Source organism: Amblyomma mixtum, chromosome 1 (genome assembly GCF_055824585.1).
Source record: "Amblyomma mixtum isolate Tamu chromosome 1, ASM5582458v1, whole genome shotgun sequence".
Taxonomy (NCBI): Eukaryota; Metazoa; Arthropoda; class Arachnida; order Ixodida; family Ixodidae; genus Amblyomma; species Amblyomma mixtum.
Genome location: NC_143012.1, coordinates 312,137,788 through 312,156,373, shown reverse-complemented (window position 1 = coordinate 312,156,373; position 18,586 = coordinate 312,137,788). Strand labels below are relative to the sequence as shown.

Genomic DNA, 18,586 nt, shown 5'->3' with positions numbered 1-18,586 from the left:
AATCCCGATGGTAGAAAACAGTAAATAAAATTCTGGAAAAGGTCAAAGAATGTTCGGACTGACACCAGATTTATCAGGGAGATTCCTGTAACCAAAGGAAAATAATTGCGCTACAAAGAAAATTGCGTCAATTTGGGTTTGGGTGGGAATCGAACCCAGGACCGGCACATTATACCCGTAGGTCTTGCAGGCTCATTAGTGCAAGCTGATTAAAGGTGGACCTAGTGGTGAACGCGTTGTCATCTTTGTCTTGGTGAATTGTCTTGGAGTCATGTACTGATGCGTGCACAGTAATTATGAGTAAGCTAATACGAATTCGGTCGTTGTGTGCGTGTTGAACCAGCGATGCGAACGGGACATGATAAAGCTATCGCGTTGTACTCTTTAAGGCGATGCTCAAGTTTGAAGCCCAAGTTTTTTTTTTTAATATGTATTCACCTTTCACGTGTTGTGAGCAAATGAAAGCTGCGCAAAGACTATACAGCAGCGCGTATCAATGTTTATAGGCATACACTTACAAACATATCTATAGGCGAAATTCTAGAGACCCGTGTATTGTGCGTGTCAGTGCACGGTAAAGAACCCCAGGTGGTCGAAATTTCCAGAGCCCTCCACTACGGCGTCCCTCATAGCCTGAGTCGCTTTGGGACGTTAAAACCCCGTAAACTAAATGAAACCATAAGTATACATATCAGCTGCCCATAATACATATCAAAATGGATATTGATGAATTAGACGGTCCTCTGGTTTCGCCTACAATATAGGGCTAAAATTTCTGCCAGAATTGCAATGCCTTGAAGTTAATTATTTTGTTTAGTTAATTGCTTTATTGAACAGTTTACAAAAAGTAGTCTGATTTGGCCGCAGTATGACCAACAACATGGTCGAAATCAACGTTATGTGAAATACCTTGCGTATGCTTATATGTTTCTGAGTTTATACTAGTATAGATATACGTGTCTAGATTTTTTTGTACACTTGTGTATAGTACTCATAAACTTATAAGCGCTGGTTCTCATGGACAGTTCCGTTGTCCGATGGGTGACTGCGAAGCCAAGGTGTTTCCGCTTGCCGGCTTTTCCGCAAATACTTGAGGCGATATTGAGATATAGCCTGAGAAAACATATAGATGTTTCATGTACTGACCGCCTGTTAGCACGGTTTAGTCCACTGATTTACTTCAGACCTCCTGTAATGAACCGAATTGGTCGCAGTTTGAAAACTGAAAGACACCCATAACCAGGACCGGCACACTACCCATAGGCCTTGAAGGCTCTTGGCGCGAGCTGAATAAAGGTATACCTAGTGAATACGTTTTCCGTGTTTTCGAAATTGTAAAAACTGATATGGATATTATTTACGGTGGGCTACAGGCCTCTTAATAATTAAGGAACCTAACGGTAATGGTTAAAAAGTCAATTATTCAGTATTAGTTAACCAGCCTGCTAGTTAGCACGTCTTAGCTGTATTATGATGTACTACACCGCTGACAGTGCTATGCCGAAAAAAACGCTCTTCTAACTCAAAAAAGCCCATATTTAAAAACTATGTCGTCTTAGATGAAACACTGTGCGTGCGTGCGTGCGTGCGTGTGCGTGTGTGTGTGTGTGTGTGTGTGTGCGCGCGCGCGCACTTTGCTGGCCCCCGAAAAAACCGTTAAACTGGTAGCGAGGTTCTAAGCCGCAGTTTAAAACCGTCGCAATTTGAGAGCCTTACTCCGCGCATTTGTATTCAGCTTCAAGAGAAAAGCAGCGGTTTTTTTTATTATTTTTGTGGAGGCAAATTTTGAAATGCGTCGTTTATCGAGCGGCGAATCTCACAGGCATCCGTGCTTGTCGCATGTGACTATCTTTTGCTTTGTATTGGTTACAAACAACGTCTGGCAGCCCATAGCCGTGCTCAAAGCTCACACACCGCGCGCTGCGCGGTGCCTGAATCATTACGGAGGAGCTTGTCGGGTCCGTGTGACCCTTGCTTAATGCGCCCAAACATTAAAGGTCGATAATGGCAAGGGCAAGGCTCTGGGAACGGGTGTCGTGCACGAGAGTATTTTAACCGCTTGCCCCGTTTCCCTTCTGTTCATTCTAGCGCGACATCATTAACCGCACGCGCGCGCATGCAGTGTGAGCATTACTATTCATCGTCCTGGCAGAGCACAGATGAACAAAAGTTACTGTCATTGTCGACTGCGTTGGATTCTTTAGTGTAAACCTTGGGTTTTGGATGTGCTGCGCTTCTTCTTTTTTTTTTTTGGCCGCGAAAAACGTTTTCTAACACAGTAACACACTGAATGAGCAGAACGCATCGTCGATTTAGGTGGTCTGGGTGGTCCTTAGCCGCGCTATCTTCTGCAAACCACGTACTGCGCAGCGACAACCCGTGTTGTTCACCATAAACGTTCTGCAAGTTTTAAAAATATGCTTTCTGCATTAGAAGAGTGTTTTTTTCGACTTAGAATTGTCAGCATTGTCAGCGGTGTAGCGCGTCAGAATGCAACGAAGGCGTGCTAACTAATATGCTGGTTAACTAATATGGAGTAGCCAACTATTACCGTTAGTCCCCTTATTTATTGGGAGGAGTGTAGCCCACCGTAAGTAATATTCACATCATCTTTTAGAATTTCAAAAATGCAGCTACTCTCGGCGCTGTGACCCAACAAATTGTAGCTATTTCGACCAGTTTCGTGCACTTTCGGGGTTGCTTTGCCTGCAAGCTTGTCGAAAGCGCAAGTATTTTGGCGCGATTCAGGCAAAATTTGTTGGGCCACAGCGCCGAGGGTAGCTACATATTCGAAATTAGAGAAACTCATATAGATATTACTTATGGCCCGTTACCCGCCTCACTCAATAATGAGACTAACAATAATAGTTAGAAAGTTAACTCAATATTAGTTAACCAGCCTACTAGTTAACACGTCTTAGCTGTATTCTGATACGCTACACCACTGACAGTGCTATGCCGAAGAAAGAACTCTTCTAACACAAAAAGCTTGCTTCTAAAAATCAGGCAGCTGGTGAGGCAGGGTCAGTCATTGACGTCATTATTGCGTCTAAACCACAGACAGCACCCGCGGCAGGTTTGTATTGCTCTACATTGGTCCTTCCAAACTGTTCGCATATTACCTCTTGTTATCCGGCTGGTATAGAACGAATTGCAGTCGATACCTGGGTCTCGTTTTTTTCAGCGTCATAGCTTGTGTTTAGGTCTGTTCACGTAAAAACGTGTGGACAGATTTTTCTCGGACAGATAAATCGTGCAAGCAGCCAGCCGTTTAAGACATTTATGCTTTAAACAAGGCTGCATGCATGCAGTGTCCAAGGCGTATTTAAATGCGGCTCAGCGCCAATTGCATTTCGTTGAGGACGGATATTGCGCTGCACAGTAGAAAACAGCTGGCGATTGAAGTTGTTGCAGAAATCTGCGTCGTCTGCTGCGAGCCTACTGCGAGCGTACTGCGAGAGAATAGAGTTGAAGTACAGGAGTCGTTTCGAGGTTTATATAGCGACCATGGTAATTGCAGTATATACGAAGGAAAACAAGCGTTCCCAGAGGCTCGTTACTGCGCACTTTGCTCTGAAACACGGAAGAAAAGAAAAGTATCCTTGCAGTGTAAACAAATTAGCATATTTTTCGACTCGCAATACGCATTAAAATGACCCAGCAAGATCCTCGTGGCTTGGAGCGATAACGAAGCGTTGCAACAGATTGCACAAGCTGGGTACTCATTGGTAACACTCTCCGCCTATCGGTGAAGCGCGCCATTGAATGGCAGTAGGAGATTTGCCTAATTCTTGAGTTGGTTTCTATGCGCGGTGCGGTTTGCCCAGCTAATGACAGAACAGGCGGCAGTTTTCCAAGCACAGAACACAAGCGCAGCTCGTGCTAATTTCGATATAGGAGTCGGCTTGCCATCGGCACTTCTTAAGCGCTTGAACGCGTAATCAGCACTTCATCTTTGTCCGGTTTTCTGGGCAATGACGCCATTAGTTGGGCGCAGTGCATTGCTGAGAAGTCTACTTAACAGTTGCGAATATCACGAAGCCAGTGCTTGTGTGGACAAAAATTTAAATTCGTTCGGCCAGTGCGCAGCCATCAAGATAACATAATAAAAAAAAATAAAGGCAATGTATTAAAGTGAGGGCATATTCTGCGCGGCTTCATGCTCTGCTGCGTTATTGCGCCGCTGTAAATTAGCTGAAGAGCCCCGCCGCGGTGGCTGAGTGGTTACGGCGCTCGACTGCTGGCCCGAAAGACGCGGGTTCGATCCCGGCCGCGGCGGCCGAATTTCGATGGAGGCGAAATTCTAGAGGCCCGTGTACTGTGCGATGTCAGTGCACGTTAAAGAACCCCAGGTGGTCGAAATTTCCGGAGACCTTCACTACGGCGTCCCTCATTAAGTTGCTTTGGGACGTTAAACCCCAATAAACCAAACCAAACCAAATTAACCGAACAGGCGTAGTGGCCATCTGGCCCGAACTTTGAAAGTGATTTTCCTGGGGAAAGTCACGCTCAAGAAGAGAGCTTCTGAGCTGTCATCAGAAGAGTCCTCTGACCTTGACCCTGCTCATACCCAACAATTCTGGACAAAAACTTTTTTTTTAGAGGGAAATCGTTTATAAACGCAGTTTTTTAATATTACGTAAGATTTCGCTATAACAACCAATATATCGCCAGATCACCCGATGGCAGTTTTGCATTTTTTTTTCTATTAACGTTTGTGCTGCAATCAAAAGCGTTCCCCGTTGGTTTTCTAGGGCAGTCTTAACTGTTCGACGCGATCGATGGAAGCACTTTAAAAGGAAGATTTTGCTGCATATCAGAAGAATGGACCATTACCTTCAATATTTACATAACATAAGCTTACAATTTTTCAATTTTCAAAGTTTTTATCCGAGAATCTTGGACATGGTGCAGCAGTTTTCCTCTTACCGCGCGCTGACAGTACCGTATACGCGCCTTGGTCGACGCGTCTTCCCTTCTTACAGACTTCTTTAGACTCTTCTTAGAGGCTCTCCTTAAGAAGTCTTAGAAGACTTCTTACAGACTCTATTGCCTTCCTATAGGTATTTCTTTCTGTCTATTCGTAGTCTATGGACTGTCTATCGACAAAAGTCTACTAAAAGTGCATGACCATAAATCTATTGATTGTCTATAGGCTGTCTGTGGCATTTGTATTGCCTATAGACTGCTCTCTTGTTCTCTAGGATTTGTCTATAGTGGCTCTATAGACTGTCTAAAAGAAATGTAAAGGAGTAGACGCACCGGCTGAGTCGATGCATGTCGTGACGTTTCCGCTCTACCTTTTTCGCCGCAGGACACACGGACTCATGTGGTCGGAGAGCTCTACGACACGGAGAAGTCATACGTGGAGAGTCTCCAGATTCTGGTCAATGTAAGTAGGCCGCGCGGGCCATTGCAGGTCGAAGGCGTATGGGCGCTAGCTTCACATGACGCATGTGCTGTGCGCAGTTGGGTCCGTGACTTTCTCTGTGCTATGGAGAGCGCATGAGGGGCAGTGAATACTCATGTTTGGGGACGAGTGTGCATGCATGGGCAGGTAAGAGCAAGTCACGGCGCTTGTACACTGTCAAAACGAGATGTATTGATTTGTCAAGGTGCAGAAATTTAAGCGTTCAGTTGCTGCTTCCTCCGATTAAACCGACCTTTGAGTTCTCTCTTCGGCATCGCATTCATGTTAAATTATTGTATAGGCGCGGATGTAGACAGCGCGAGTAGGCATGCTAGCTTGGCCGCCGTCGCGTGGAAAGAATGAAACAGAAAATATACACTGCCGCGCACCATAAGCTTGGTCAGGTTTCGTCCTTGCGTTCCTTACATACTCGTAGTCGACGGCTTCGGTCGTTCTGAGCTCGTGGGCCAGCTAATGACCGCGTCTTTCGTTCGTTCTTGCCGCTGTTTTCTGCTGCGTGACGAAGTGGCCGAGAAAGAGCCGAACTCTTTCCCCCTTTGCAGAAGTACATGCGTCCGCTGAAGAGCCCCGACACCGCGGGCACGGTGGACAGCAGCCTGGTGGACGAGATCTTCTACCAGATCCCCGAGATCCTGAGCCACCACGAAGCATTCCTCGAGGTGCTCCGCCAGAGGCTCTCCTGCTGGGACACCCGCCAGAAAGTGGGCGACGTCTTCGTAGAAGCGGTACGCGCACGAGCCTCCCCTCCCCTCCGTTCTATCCCGACTGCGTATAGTGAAACGAAGGTTTTTGAAGCTACCTCGCACTGGTTAGCGTATGTTGTCACTGTAGCCGTCTTAATTAAGTAGTATTCACAAGTGTGAAGTATAGGAGACACGCGAAAAACTTTTGACGAGTATTCGTAGGCTGTCAAATTAATCGCAATAGCACTACTTCGAAAGCGTTCCCCTCACTCTGACTGGTGTGAGCGAAACGCTTTAGTGCAAACGCAGTGCAAGCCATTGCGAGGACTTGTACTGAATGGCACCATGGCAATGGCCAATGGCAGGACCAGGCAGAAGCGGCATGTTCAAACTGCGCGCATTGCGATCTGAGCGTGTTTATTCAGCGAATGCTAATAGTTTGTTTGACTGTCTGCAACCTCTTAGTTAAACTGAATTCCCGTACAACCAAAGCCGGCTACACGCTCTAAGATGCAATTTCAGTACTAAGAAATACTCACATACTTTAGGCGGCTCAACGTCACCAACACTATCTATGACGTTGAAGAGAGTGGTGAGGTGACTGCTTGCTTCATATTCCTTGTACGCGCGCCCGTAATGCCATCGTTTATTTCCGGTTAGACAGGGCTGATTTCGAGCAGTTTCTTTCCCTTGGATTTTTTTGTTTTGCTGTTTTTTCCCCATCGGGCCTCTTTCATTTCCTAAATGCAGAAAACGACTCCAAAACGCCCCCGGCTTTGACATTGACATATAAAAGCTTTTCTTTCCCGGTCGCTTTAATGCCTGTAGGGGAACGACTCTAATGGTCCTCAAGTCCTTCTGCAGCACCGAACAAGCTTTAGGCACTTACTTTAACGCCGTAATTTATAGCCAGTCTAGCTATCGTTCGCACAATCAAACCAAAAGAGACGAAAATGCGAGTCGTGAAATAAGATGCCCAACTTCTCGGTGCTCGAGAAGCAGGGAGCGTGTATGGGACCGCCTCCTTACGAAAAAAACAAAAACAAAGATGGAGTGAAAAGGAACGAAAGCCGTGTGAGCGAAGAGAGCATAGACAAAAGAGGGCCCCGTAATTCTGTCGCGAAGAGCGCTTTACGGCGCGCGCGCGCAAGCGCCATTGCAGCTGCGTTGCACAATTGGTGGGCTTCACTGCCCGGCGCCGGCGCGCTGCCGGTCAGCCAGAGTCCCCGGCGCCACTTTAACGCCGCTCGGCGAAACCACCCTACTCGAGTGCCAGCCCTTGAGATGCATGCGGCGGCGTAGCGTTGAGCGAGTGTGCCATTTCGCTTTCCTTTCGATGTATGACGGTGTTCGCAGAACAGCAGGCCGCGTAGAGACGTCTGTAAGTGTAGATCAAAGCACACACAAACAAGGGCGTCCGCAGAACTTTTTCCAGGGGGGTGCACCCGATGTCTGGGGGTGGGGGAGGCGGTAGGTTTGTAGTTGTTTTCTACTAGGGCATAAATAATATCAGTAATTCCAAGGGGGGGCAACCGCCCCCCCTTGCCCCCCCTTCCGGACGCCCATGCACACAAAAAAAAGAACCACTGCGATGTTTGAAGCCCTGCAGTAGAATTTTTACTTAATCTACGTTGTGTTCGTGACAGTGATTTAAACGGCGTAATGATTCCTGCTCAAGACTTTTGTAATGGCAGTGATTTCGAATTTTATTTATTTTGTTGGGAAAGCCAGTGCGACTAAATATAAATTCAGTTTTGCTTGTCAAGACAGACCCTGTGCCACTGATGTCTGTTGAAGGAATGAAAACACATCTTCAAACGTGGTAGGGCATATTGCCTTATGGTTGTTTTCACGTCTCATCTTTGCAGTTCACTAAACAACCTGTGATAGACACCTACACTGCATTTATCAACAACTGGAAGTCCGCTAAGGAAGCCATCAAGATGGCAACACAAGCAAAGCCAGCCTTTGCCAAGTTCCTTGAGGTTGGTTGTTTATCTTCAGTTCTGTGTGGAGCACCCAACCTGCTTTGCAGGCTTTGGGGCACACTTCATTGAATGGCTCTGGATTGTTTCATCCCAGTTGAAAAAAACCATTGGGTTCCAATGGGAAATTGCCTGTTGGAAACAACTGGATATTTCCAAATGTGTTTTCGACACCATTGGAGAATACCAATTGGAAAATACCGTTTGGACCACTCCAAATGGCCGACACCAAGTGGTCCACCCCAATTAAAAAACCTCATTCGGTCTGATCCAGTAGACATCTCTCGGCCTACGTCATCAGCGCAAGTGTTTTGGTTAAAAGCAACGAGTTAATTCATTTCACATTCAGTTGCAGTATCATCCAAATAGTGTAGAATCAAGAGGATTTTCTCTCAGGAATTTAGGAGACGCTGTCGTTTTGTGCTAACATTTTTACGTGGGAATTACGTGAGAACATTTTTACCTGGAAAACACTTGCGCTGATGACGTAGGCCAAGAAATGTCTACTAGATCAGACCGAATGACGTTTTCTAATTGGGTCGGCCATTGTGTCATCCAATTGGAGTGTTGAAAAAAGTTATTTTCCAATTGGTATTCTCCAATGGTGTTGAAAACACATTTGGAAATATCCAATTGTTTCCAATTGGCAATTTCCTATTGGAACCCAATGGTTTTTTTCAATTGGGATCTATTTGGGTTTCTTAAACAGGCATTGCAATCTCGGCACAACCACGCCTGGGGTTTAAACCTGTTAAATTGCTTTATGCTGTGCAGTGACATCTTGAGCCACCATGGCATGTTATGCATTCTTTTCTGTCATCATCATTAGCAGCAGCAGCAGCTCGATCACGTTCGATGCAGGACAAGGGCATCTCCTAATGCTGACGAATAATCCCTGTCCCACCCTAGCTTCTGCTGCCTTCTCCCAGCAAGATTCTTAACTACTTCACTTTACCAGACTTCTGATCACCGTTGATTGAAATTTGTTGTTTTTACAGCAACAGCTATTAAAGGGACAGTGAGGAGAGCATTATCAATATCTTTTTTATAGCAAAATCCGATAGTTCGGCATGTCATGGCTTTGTTGCCACTTGGCCGGCAGCGAAAGATGCATTTATTTCTAAGAAATTTGGATTCGAAGTTGAAAAAGTTTTTCCCGCCGCTCTGATTCAAACTTGGGATTCTCCTATGACGACACAAGACTAAGTGACGTGAAACATGACGTGCAGATGACGTAACACAGACTCCGTGATTTCCGGTGTCCAGCGTCCAGCAGTGCGGCCTAGCAGCAGCCGAAAAGAAAGCTACCGCCGGCCGCACGTACTGCGGCCGTCGCTACAGTCGCTTCGCTTACGTTTGCACTGTCGTTTTGCCAGCGTTACAATGGATTTCGTTCTCGAAGCCGTCAACGAAGTTCTCGCAAATAGACACCTTTAGCATACCGTGTACCTTGTTACCGCTAGCGGAATACCGGGAGCCCGCCTAACGCCGATGAGCAGACGCTGACTGGTCCCGATGCTTCAGGCGCGCACGTAGCTGCCGGGCACGTGGCGCCATCTGGCGACGTCAAGGAGATTTGCGCATGCATTGGCTGCGCCTCAGTGATTTGTGGCTTCTCGGGTCCTAGAGTTGCTAGAACCATTGGTTCTAGCAACACTGCTTTGTCCTATGACATCATAACGCTTGTACTTGCGAGTTTAGCCTGTGGCGGCAATACCTGTATTTTGGTTCTTGCTCTTTTCTACGTTACAAGAGCTTTGTTGTCAGTACGAGTGGCGTTTTTGTAATCAGGAGCTGGTATTCTATCGATACAAGCCAACTTCAATTTCTCCTCAGTGTCCCTTTAAACACCCGTTCCTGGGTTGTGTGTGGGTGCAGCAGTAGTGGTAGTCAGCATAGCTGGAGGGTAGTCGCATGGGAATCACTCCGAGGATGGTTACCATGGAAGGAGGAGGGCGAGTCCATCTGTGCATGGTCTGTCTGCGGCAGCTGGTGCGAAACATGTCACCCGAGGAGAGGCTGAGTGATGGTCCGGGGAGGAGTGCTATGGCGGACTCAATGGCAGACTGGAGAGGAGCGCTAGTCAAAGAACATTGTATGTGTGGAAAACTAAAAACATATGAAGTAGCTCTGAACTACTCTACCTGAATATATCGTGAATTATAAATATCTCAGCAGCTGTCACTGAATCTCGTGTTACACAGAGGTAGTAACCATCCTGAGAATTCTATTTCATGCATTGTCGACACCTTCCAAGCTGTTTCTCACTCTGCAGAACACATCAAGGGAGCACAAAGGGAAACTGGCCCTGGACGCCCTTCTCATTATGCCAGTGCAGAGGATACCTCGTTACGAGCTCCTGATTAAGGTGAGTTGTCTGTTGTTTTCTGATTACAGTATACCGGCATTGGCATTGCATCCAGCTGAAGGCAGATGATCAGGCACTCAAAACTTGTGCAGTAGGAAGGAAACTAGGACGGAGAAGAACAGTCATGTTTGATTCGGACCCCGGTTTAATTATTGTGCTTAATTGTTTTGTTTGTCATTTCTAAAGAACATGCTTCACCATCTGCCTAAATCTGGTTGGAAGGCGCAGTCTTTATGGAGCGCCCGTAAAGTTAGTTTTTCAAGAAATGTATAGCAAAAGGGGTGCTCTGAACAGTTTTTGGATGCTTTGCCTAAACCAGGTTTTCAGTCGTGGCATCTGAAAGTGTGAAGTCTCTTGCACTGTACTCCTAGACAATTTGCAGTCGTAATTTTAACATGCACCCTGCCACATATGCACTTATATACATATATGAAAAAAGGTGTTGCTAATTTTAAGGCATTGAAACACATAGCATTAATTAAGTATGGACAAAAATAAGCTTTTAGACTTTTAGATCCGGAAGTACCAGTTTTCTCTCAGCTGCCAGAGGAATACTTAAACCTGAAAGATATGTATATGCAGTATATACACTGGAGCCCTATGTGTATATGTGTTTCTTGCATACTTGTTTTCTTCACACTGTGTATGTTTTGACCATGGTGCATGAACTAGAGCTGACTTAAGGTCTCATGGCCATCTGATCTGGTTGCCCATGCATTGTGCTGGTCATCATGCAGCCCATTGCACCATGCACCATGATGCAATGGTGCAGCACCATGATGTGTTCATGCATGGTGCTTCTGCACAGTTCACGCACCATGCATGAACTGTGCAGAAGGCTTTTATAGAGCTTGTTGCCTACTTGAGACCCCTTTGTCTTTATATGAAGACTCACAATCTTGTTTGTGCATTTATAAAATGCCAGGCACTAGCAAACCCTTTAGTCAGAAATTCTAAATAAAGTCTACGAAGATTTACTCTTTATAAAGTCCACAACAACAGTTTGGAACTTGGGAACTGTAACGTAATACAGCAAGGGGAGGATTAAGCTATTAGTTAGTTTGGCAAATTTGCTGAGGAAAGGACGTACAAGTGCTCGAACGTGTTCTGTCTTTTCTGGACTCGGTTCCATTTTTTGTGGTAAATTATGTTCTGGTAGAAAGGAAAGTCATCACACAAGTATTGTCGAAGTGATGAGCATAGTGGATTGTAATATGGGAATTGAAGGTATTGATGATTGAAGCAGGAACAGTGGCTCTGTGATAAAAGTTTTTTGTGCTTTCTCCGCAGGAGCTGATCAAGCACACGCAACACGACCACCCCGACCACCAGCTGCTGGTACTGGCGCAGAAGGAAGTGCATGAACTAGCCCTCAAAATCAACCGCATGGAGCGTGAGGCCTTTCAGCATGAGCAGATGCAGCAAAGGGTCCGTGACATTGAGCAGCTCATCGAGGGAGTCATTGATGTGAGTCTCTCATTCCTTCTATAACTCCATGAATGTTGATCTTCCCTGGTTGTCTGACTGAGTTAAAGCTACAAGGAAAGGCATCAATTATTGCTTTCAAAGCAGGCACTATGAGCATCCCTGGATCAAGATTCTTATTCATGCTGCTGTGGGCTGGGTGCAACACAAAATACTGTGCTATTTTTATGAGCGATTGCACATAGAGAACAGTATTATAAATAATGCTGTGATGCCATGACATTATGTCTTAATTAGCCTGCATAATTAATTGCTGTTTTTGCACGATTTGCTAATTGTGCGCTACATGCCTAAAATGTCATACATAATTTTATGTATATACCTGCTAGCAGATATGGCCAGCAAAATTTTGGGTGTATGTGCTTGTCTTAGCATCAGCTCTGCTATAACTTTCTTTACTGTGAGCACACTTATTTATGATGGATTAGACAAAGTTCTATACAACGTGTCTATTTTGTGGTAGTTTTTGTGTATAGCAGGTTGTGTGAAAACTTTGTACAGTAATTGCTCGTATGTTCTTTCCTTAGCTTGTCCAGCCAGATCGGACATTTATTCGTTATGACTTTGTGACAATTCCTGTGAGTACCCTTTTCCTCTGTTTTCTCTGTGCTAATTTCGCTTTCTGCATGTGGTATGAAAACATTAAAAAGCGCAAGTATATTACTGCTAGTATTTACACCACCATTTGGCAAATGTTTACAGGGTGGCCTTGGCACAAAAAAAGACAGATGCCTTTTCTTGTTTTCGGACCTCTTGCTAATCACAAGCATCAAGAGAAAAAGTGGGACAATGCGGAAAACATCACCCTCTTCGTGAGCTATCTTCCTCTTTATCTGACCTGTATCTCTAGCCGTTTCGATCAGTGTTTAGGTACTGCAGAAGAGCGGTTTGAAGAAGTAGCACTGCATTTTTTATGTTTTTAACGTGGTCGGATAATGACAGGTGTGGCTAAGCCAGACTGCCATGACAGTTACAGCAAGTGACTGCCAGCCCTTGGAGTTGAAAGAATAGATTTGCTTTTTGAGCCGAATTCCGGTTCATTTTTTTTTTTTTTTTTCAGTACAGAAAGACATGTACAGAGCAGTGCAATTCAGCTGACTTTACCTAGCTATGTGTCATGTTTTTCTGTTAACTTATTCTGACGTTTTTTATACAGGGTCTGTCCTGAAAGTAATGAGACAAGTCGCGGCGTGGCGCATGGATGCACTAGATCGGGAAACCGCTTCAGGGGAAGCTGGTGGAACCTTCAGCTTCACAATGCAATGACCTCAGTTGGCTTCGAGCAAGTCAAGCGAGTGGGTGTGTTCGAACGTGTAGCCCTGTTTCATCGCTGTGTCAAGGAAACCATGGAGCGAACGTTGAAACAGGGCTACGTGGTCAAGCTTGGCAATAAACTGAGTAAATCACCTACCGAGACATTTGACAGCATGTGGTAATGATGCAATGTATAGATCGCAAGGGTTGCATTGGCACAAAGCATTTACAAATGGCCGTGAAGGCCACACAGTCAATGTTACCGTCCTTAATCGTCATCGAAGGGTGCCTGGACTGTGGCTTGTCGTGAACTTCTTCACGACCGTTTGTAAATGCTTTGTGCCATTAGAACACGTGACCTGGACATGGCATTGTTCCCACATGCTGTTTTGATCACATCGTTGATTCGGTAGGTGACTTATTTAGTTTATTGCAAAGCTTCACCACGTAGCGCTGTTCCAACATTCGCTCCATGGTTTCCTTGACGCAGCGACGAAACATGGGTACACGCTCAATGACATCCACTTGCTTCGCCTGCTCGCAGCCAGCTAAGCTCGTCGCATTGTGAAGTTGAAGGCTCCCCCCTCCTTCTCCCAAAAGCGCTTTCCCAATCTAGTGAATGCGCGTGTCATGCCACGACTTGTCTTATTACTTTCAGGACAGACCCTCTAGAACAGTGTGAAAGAACAAGGACGTAAACAATGCAAGAAGTCATCACCAGTGCTACTTATGTTGTTGACCTACATCCTCATCTTTTCGTGCTGTTTTATAATGAAACCAAATCAAATTGCATAGCTTTCTGTTCTTCTGATTGGTTATGATGGTTCTAAACCTATCACCTAAACCTGTTGAGAATTATTTCTTACAAGCCTTGTTATAAAAATCTAAATTAAACATTTTGAATGATGGGCTCATTTTGCAATCGACAATTGATGTGTAAATGGTAACAGTAAGAACATGCTTATAATGACTGCGGTTATTTAAAGCATATGGTACCTCACAAAGAGCTTTCTGCTCATTTGCAGGCATAGTTACTTTAATTTTAGAAACCAGTATATTTTCTTGAACGAATATCTTCATAGCATTGCAGATAATTTAACATTCAAATAGTCTACCTCTCCAGTCAAAAAAGACCAATTGGAACTGGCCAAATTATAATGGAATGAATCAGATTCCAGTTAGCTCCAATTATGTTTGGCCAGTTCTAATTGGTCTTTCTTGGCTGGATTGATTCCTCTTGCAACTGCAAAAACCCTGCTTGCCTAACACAGATCAGCTTGTTAAAGGTCGTAGTACTGTTGCCTGCGCAATGAAGCGATTAACACAGTGGTTGTATAAGTGCAGAAAGATAATTAAAGACAGGACAACTTGCAGAAATGTTATTGGATGTGGAAAGTCCATTATGTTAACAAATTTTCTGCGATGCAAGAGAGTTTAGTTATGAACTCTGTCTTGGAAAATCTTATATATGTGTCTGCCAAGTCTGATAACTCAGATGAGGCTAGAAAACTTTAACAAACATTGCCATTGCTCAAGAGAATGTAAGGATAAAGGGCTAAAGAGAAGGAATTGCAACCTCTAAGCCAAACCACCCAAACATAATACATTGCTAAGGTAATCAAACTCATAACAACAGAACTAAATGTGCCATTGGACAGTCAGGGATTAACACGAGCTACTAAAGTTATAGCAGCCAATAACAGTATAAAAGCGGAGAAATTCATAAAGTAAAAAAGAACCCACTGGAAAGCTGAATGAAAGCTGAGCTGTTAACATAAGTTGCTAGTATAAAGCCTTTTTTGTCATGAGTTGGACCACACCTCTTTGTGTTTATATAAGTGACCATAAAGCTTTTTTTATGCTTGTGGTTTTATTGTAAAGTATGAGGACATTTTACACATACATATTGTTCAGTCATGTAGAAGTGTTGGAAGGGAAATTTGTGTGTCCATTTTTGCTGCGGTCACTTAAGTTTAGCACACTGATTGGATTGAAGTTTTCAAGGTCCTTGTTTGATTATTTTTTGCAGGAGTTCTCCAGCTGGGTTTGGATTTTCTGTCTTCGACATGAACAAGTACAAACTGCTGCTTAGATTTTCTTTGGATAACCTGGACATCTTAAAACGTAAATTCCTGTTTTTTTTATTATTTCATTTTGGGGTAGATTAGGACACTGATAATTTTGCGAGGTATGCCCTCCACAGTTCTATACAAGCTCCTCTCTTTTGACTACCGCATATCACAAAAGATGCAATCTTGAATTGATTTTTGCTTGTATAATTTCTACACACTTGCGTTCAAAATGCCCGTGATCTAAGATAGGGTCGAAATTTGTCGCAATGCGTTTAGAAGGAATAGAGATTATGTTTTGTCTGGGAATGTTTTGTATTGTCTTAAATGTGAGGGGGCATTTAGGACTCTTATAATCGCATTTAACTCTCACGAGCTTTACATTGATAGAATAGTTAGTAAAATTTTCTGGTGAAATGTGAAATGATTTAACAAAAAAATATACAAATAAATGAGATTTACCATAAGATCAATGATGTGACTTGCAGTCATTACATAATGCTCTTCGATGGAAACAGTCTCATCCATAAATTTGAACACAGACTGTGTATTTGTTGATGCATGATTTCTTGTCATTAGTGGCATTGACGAGCAATTAGGTGAAATTATCAGCCTGTATTGTTCTAAAAGTTAAAGATCAGCTAGCATTCTTACGACCTGAGAGTTAATTGTATAGGAAATTGATGTGTATAGATGGCTGGTTTGGTTCGGTTACCATTGAAGACAAAATCAATTTTCAGCTGCTGATGTGGGACTCAAAAAGGCAATACGGGAAGCTGAAAACTTGGAAGAAGACATGTCCCTTATAACACAGATATCGGAACTTGCCTCTCGGCTGAACTGCCCTCATCAGGTGAGAGCAAAGTTTGCAAGTTTGCAACATACATATAGACTCAAGCATCTACCAGTGTAGAGGATTGTCTATTGTTTGACATGGGTTGGTGAAGTTTATAGAATTGTCATTTACATGGCATTCTTGACTTATCAGTGAAATTGAGGTGGTAGAAAGGTGCTGCAAGTAAAAAAAAAAGTAGCTATGTTGGCTGTGGTGCACATAAAGCTACATTAGCTCTCTTCATACCCAAGATATAAGCCCAGTGTGCTTGAACAACTTTTGTTCTGAGTTGCTTTTATAAAAGTATATGCAACAAAAGTGTTACCACATAGATTCAATATTAAAAAATTAGAATATTGAATTTTCAATTTTGGATTTTGCTCAGAAGTATGGGACAGTGGGAAAGCATAACAATATACATTTGCTCAGAAGTGCGAGAAGTGGCTGTTCATTCCAACGCGGCTTGCAGACACTAACTGGACTTTTTTACGCTTGTGTTAATGGAGAATTTATTGTATATTATGTAACATTTTATTTGGATTCCCATCCAAGAAATAAGCAACGACATATAAAGATACCGAACACAAACTCAATCTTCTAGTGCAAGTGCTGCCTGCTTGTTCAAGCTGATCTGGGATACATGGGAAAACGGTTTGTCAAACATATGTCCTTAGAATTTCTTTCCCGAAGTCAGCTTTATGCACTTTTTCTTACTATGTACTGTAATACAGTATAACACAACCACAGTGTCAAGAATATTTAACTCTAAAAAAAAAGAAAAAAGAAATCACTGCAGTTCCTAATAACTTCAGCTGGTGCTGACTTGCATGCCATGCTTGAAGGTGTATCTGCATTTCAGAGTTGTAAAGGGAAAAGCTATACACACATGAAGACAATGAATAAGCCTTTCCATTTTTGTTCTTGCTGGGTTGGTGACATTTCACTGTTATAGCTAAGGCCCCTAATTTTCTGTGGTGGAAAGTATTAAACTTCGCAAATTCATTTGAAAAAAATCCGCAATGTTCTGCAGCAAACATAACACACACGGAATAAACATACTATAACTTTATTTTTGCTACATGCCTCACATATTCAGATGTATACCTTCATTAAAGTTGAATCTGGCTGTTGCAATTCAGTGTCGGTAGTGCTTGAAGATCGGAACTTGTTTGACATGATGCACCACTCTGGCTGAATGATCTTTCTGATGGTGCCCTGGTACACGATTCCGCACATGCTGTGGTGGTGCCCACAAGTGGGATGCAGCCCTTCAAAGCAATGGTGCCCGCCTGCCACTAATATTTGTTCTGGACAGCCTGGGCTGACAACAGGCAGAAGCACCCAGAATGAGTGCTGAGCATCATTTGAGACAACAAACATTTCTGCCACTACATATTCCTTTCAAAAGATGGCAGTATCATATTAATAGAAGTGTGTGAACATGTTCCCATACCTGCATACTTTACGTGCCTGCTGCTTGCTTGAGTGGATGAAAGAGCAAGCATCTCAAGGCATTGGCAGAATTTTTTTCTTTACTAGATTCTGACCTTTAAGGGAGTTCAGATAATTGCCTAAGTTAATGACATTCTCCTCATTCTGTTGTTCCTGCTGATGTTCATAACATTGGTAATATCAAAAAATTAAAAACGATAATGTGGCTGCTAGCATACAATTTCGTGAAAAATTCTCGAATCTGCGATTTTTTGTGAAATCGCACAGTCGTGCCAAACTAGGGGACTTAGCATACTAGTCAGTCATGAGCCCCCTACCCATGTGGGTTTTCTACTGTTTTTCTACCATGTTTCGCATATGCTCTCCCTGACAAGCTTATCAATTGATTTATTTGTACAGACCCTTGATGATGCTGTGAAAGAAATTACGAATTCATTAAACAAGCAGATGGCTGAGCGACAAAGCTATGACCTACAGCTTCTGAACCTACAGCTTTCTGTGACCACTCCGTAAGTATTTTGCAAACATTGTTCATAGTCTACAAGAGTATGTTTAACGTGCATTTGCAGGTTACATAATAGCTGTGTGTACTATGACGTAATGCAAAGATTGAGCACCATTGAACTTGTTGGCCTTCCTTCAATTGCAGGGAAGGCGTCGAGAACTTGGCCATAATATTTCCTTCCACCGAGAAGCGGTCTTCGTGGGAAGTTGCCTTCAATGAAGCCAAGCAGAAACTTGGTATGGGGAACAGTCTCTGAACTCAATGAGAACTTTGGTGTACAGGTAGACTGACAGTGCTTGTTCAGATCATGAAATTCAGTTGGAGCTTTCTGCCTATAATAGTAATTTAGGCAGCTAACAGTTGAGTTAGCTGCGTATAAACGTAATTTTTGAGTAGCTTAGATGATGAACTATTTGAAGTCATCTCAAAAGTTCTTATGCTTGACAAAAGACATAGGAGCAGTCATGTTGGACTAGACTGTGGTTCAGTTTATTGCTCACATCGTAGTCTTGTGCCCTG

At 43.6% G+C, this 18,586-nt stretch overlaps 1 protein-coding gene across 3 annotated transcripts in view; it reads left to right on the top strand.

Annotated features, from left to right (window-relative positions):
* The window catches only part of LOC149372453 (rho guanine nucleotide exchange factor 17), a 144,049-nt gene that overhangs the window by 108,257 nt on the left and 17,206 nt on the right, over nucleotides 1-18,586 (top strand). For all 3 annotated transcript variants that reach the window (XM_089566940.1, XM_089566939.1, XM_089566938.1), the window contains exons 4-14: nucleotides 5,315-5,392; nucleotides 5,974-6,156; nucleotides 7,983-8,099; nucleotides 10,375-10,467; nucleotides 11,758-11,934; nucleotides 12,480-12,530; nucleotides 12,655-12,764; nucleotides 15,236-15,330; nucleotides 16,016-16,128; nucleotides 17,962-18,071; nucleotides 18,212-18,303. In XM_089566940.1, coding sequence (XP_089423066.1) covers nucleotides 5,315-5,392; nucleotides 5,974-6,156; nucleotides 7,983-8,099; nucleotides 10,375-10,467; nucleotides 11,758-11,934; nucleotides 12,480-12,530; nucleotides 12,655-12,764; nucleotides 15,236-15,330; nucleotides 16,016-16,128; nucleotides 17,962-18,071; nucleotides 18,212-18,303 — 1,219 coding nt within the window. The remainder of the gene's footprint in view (nucleotides 1-5,314; nucleotides 5,393-5,973; nucleotides 6,157-7,982; nucleotides 8,100-10,374; nucleotides 10,468-11,757; nucleotides 11,935-12,479; nucleotides 12,531-12,654; nucleotides 12,765-15,235; nucleotides 15,331-16,015; nucleotides 16,129-17,961; nucleotides 18,072-18,211; nucleotides 18,304-18,586) is intronic.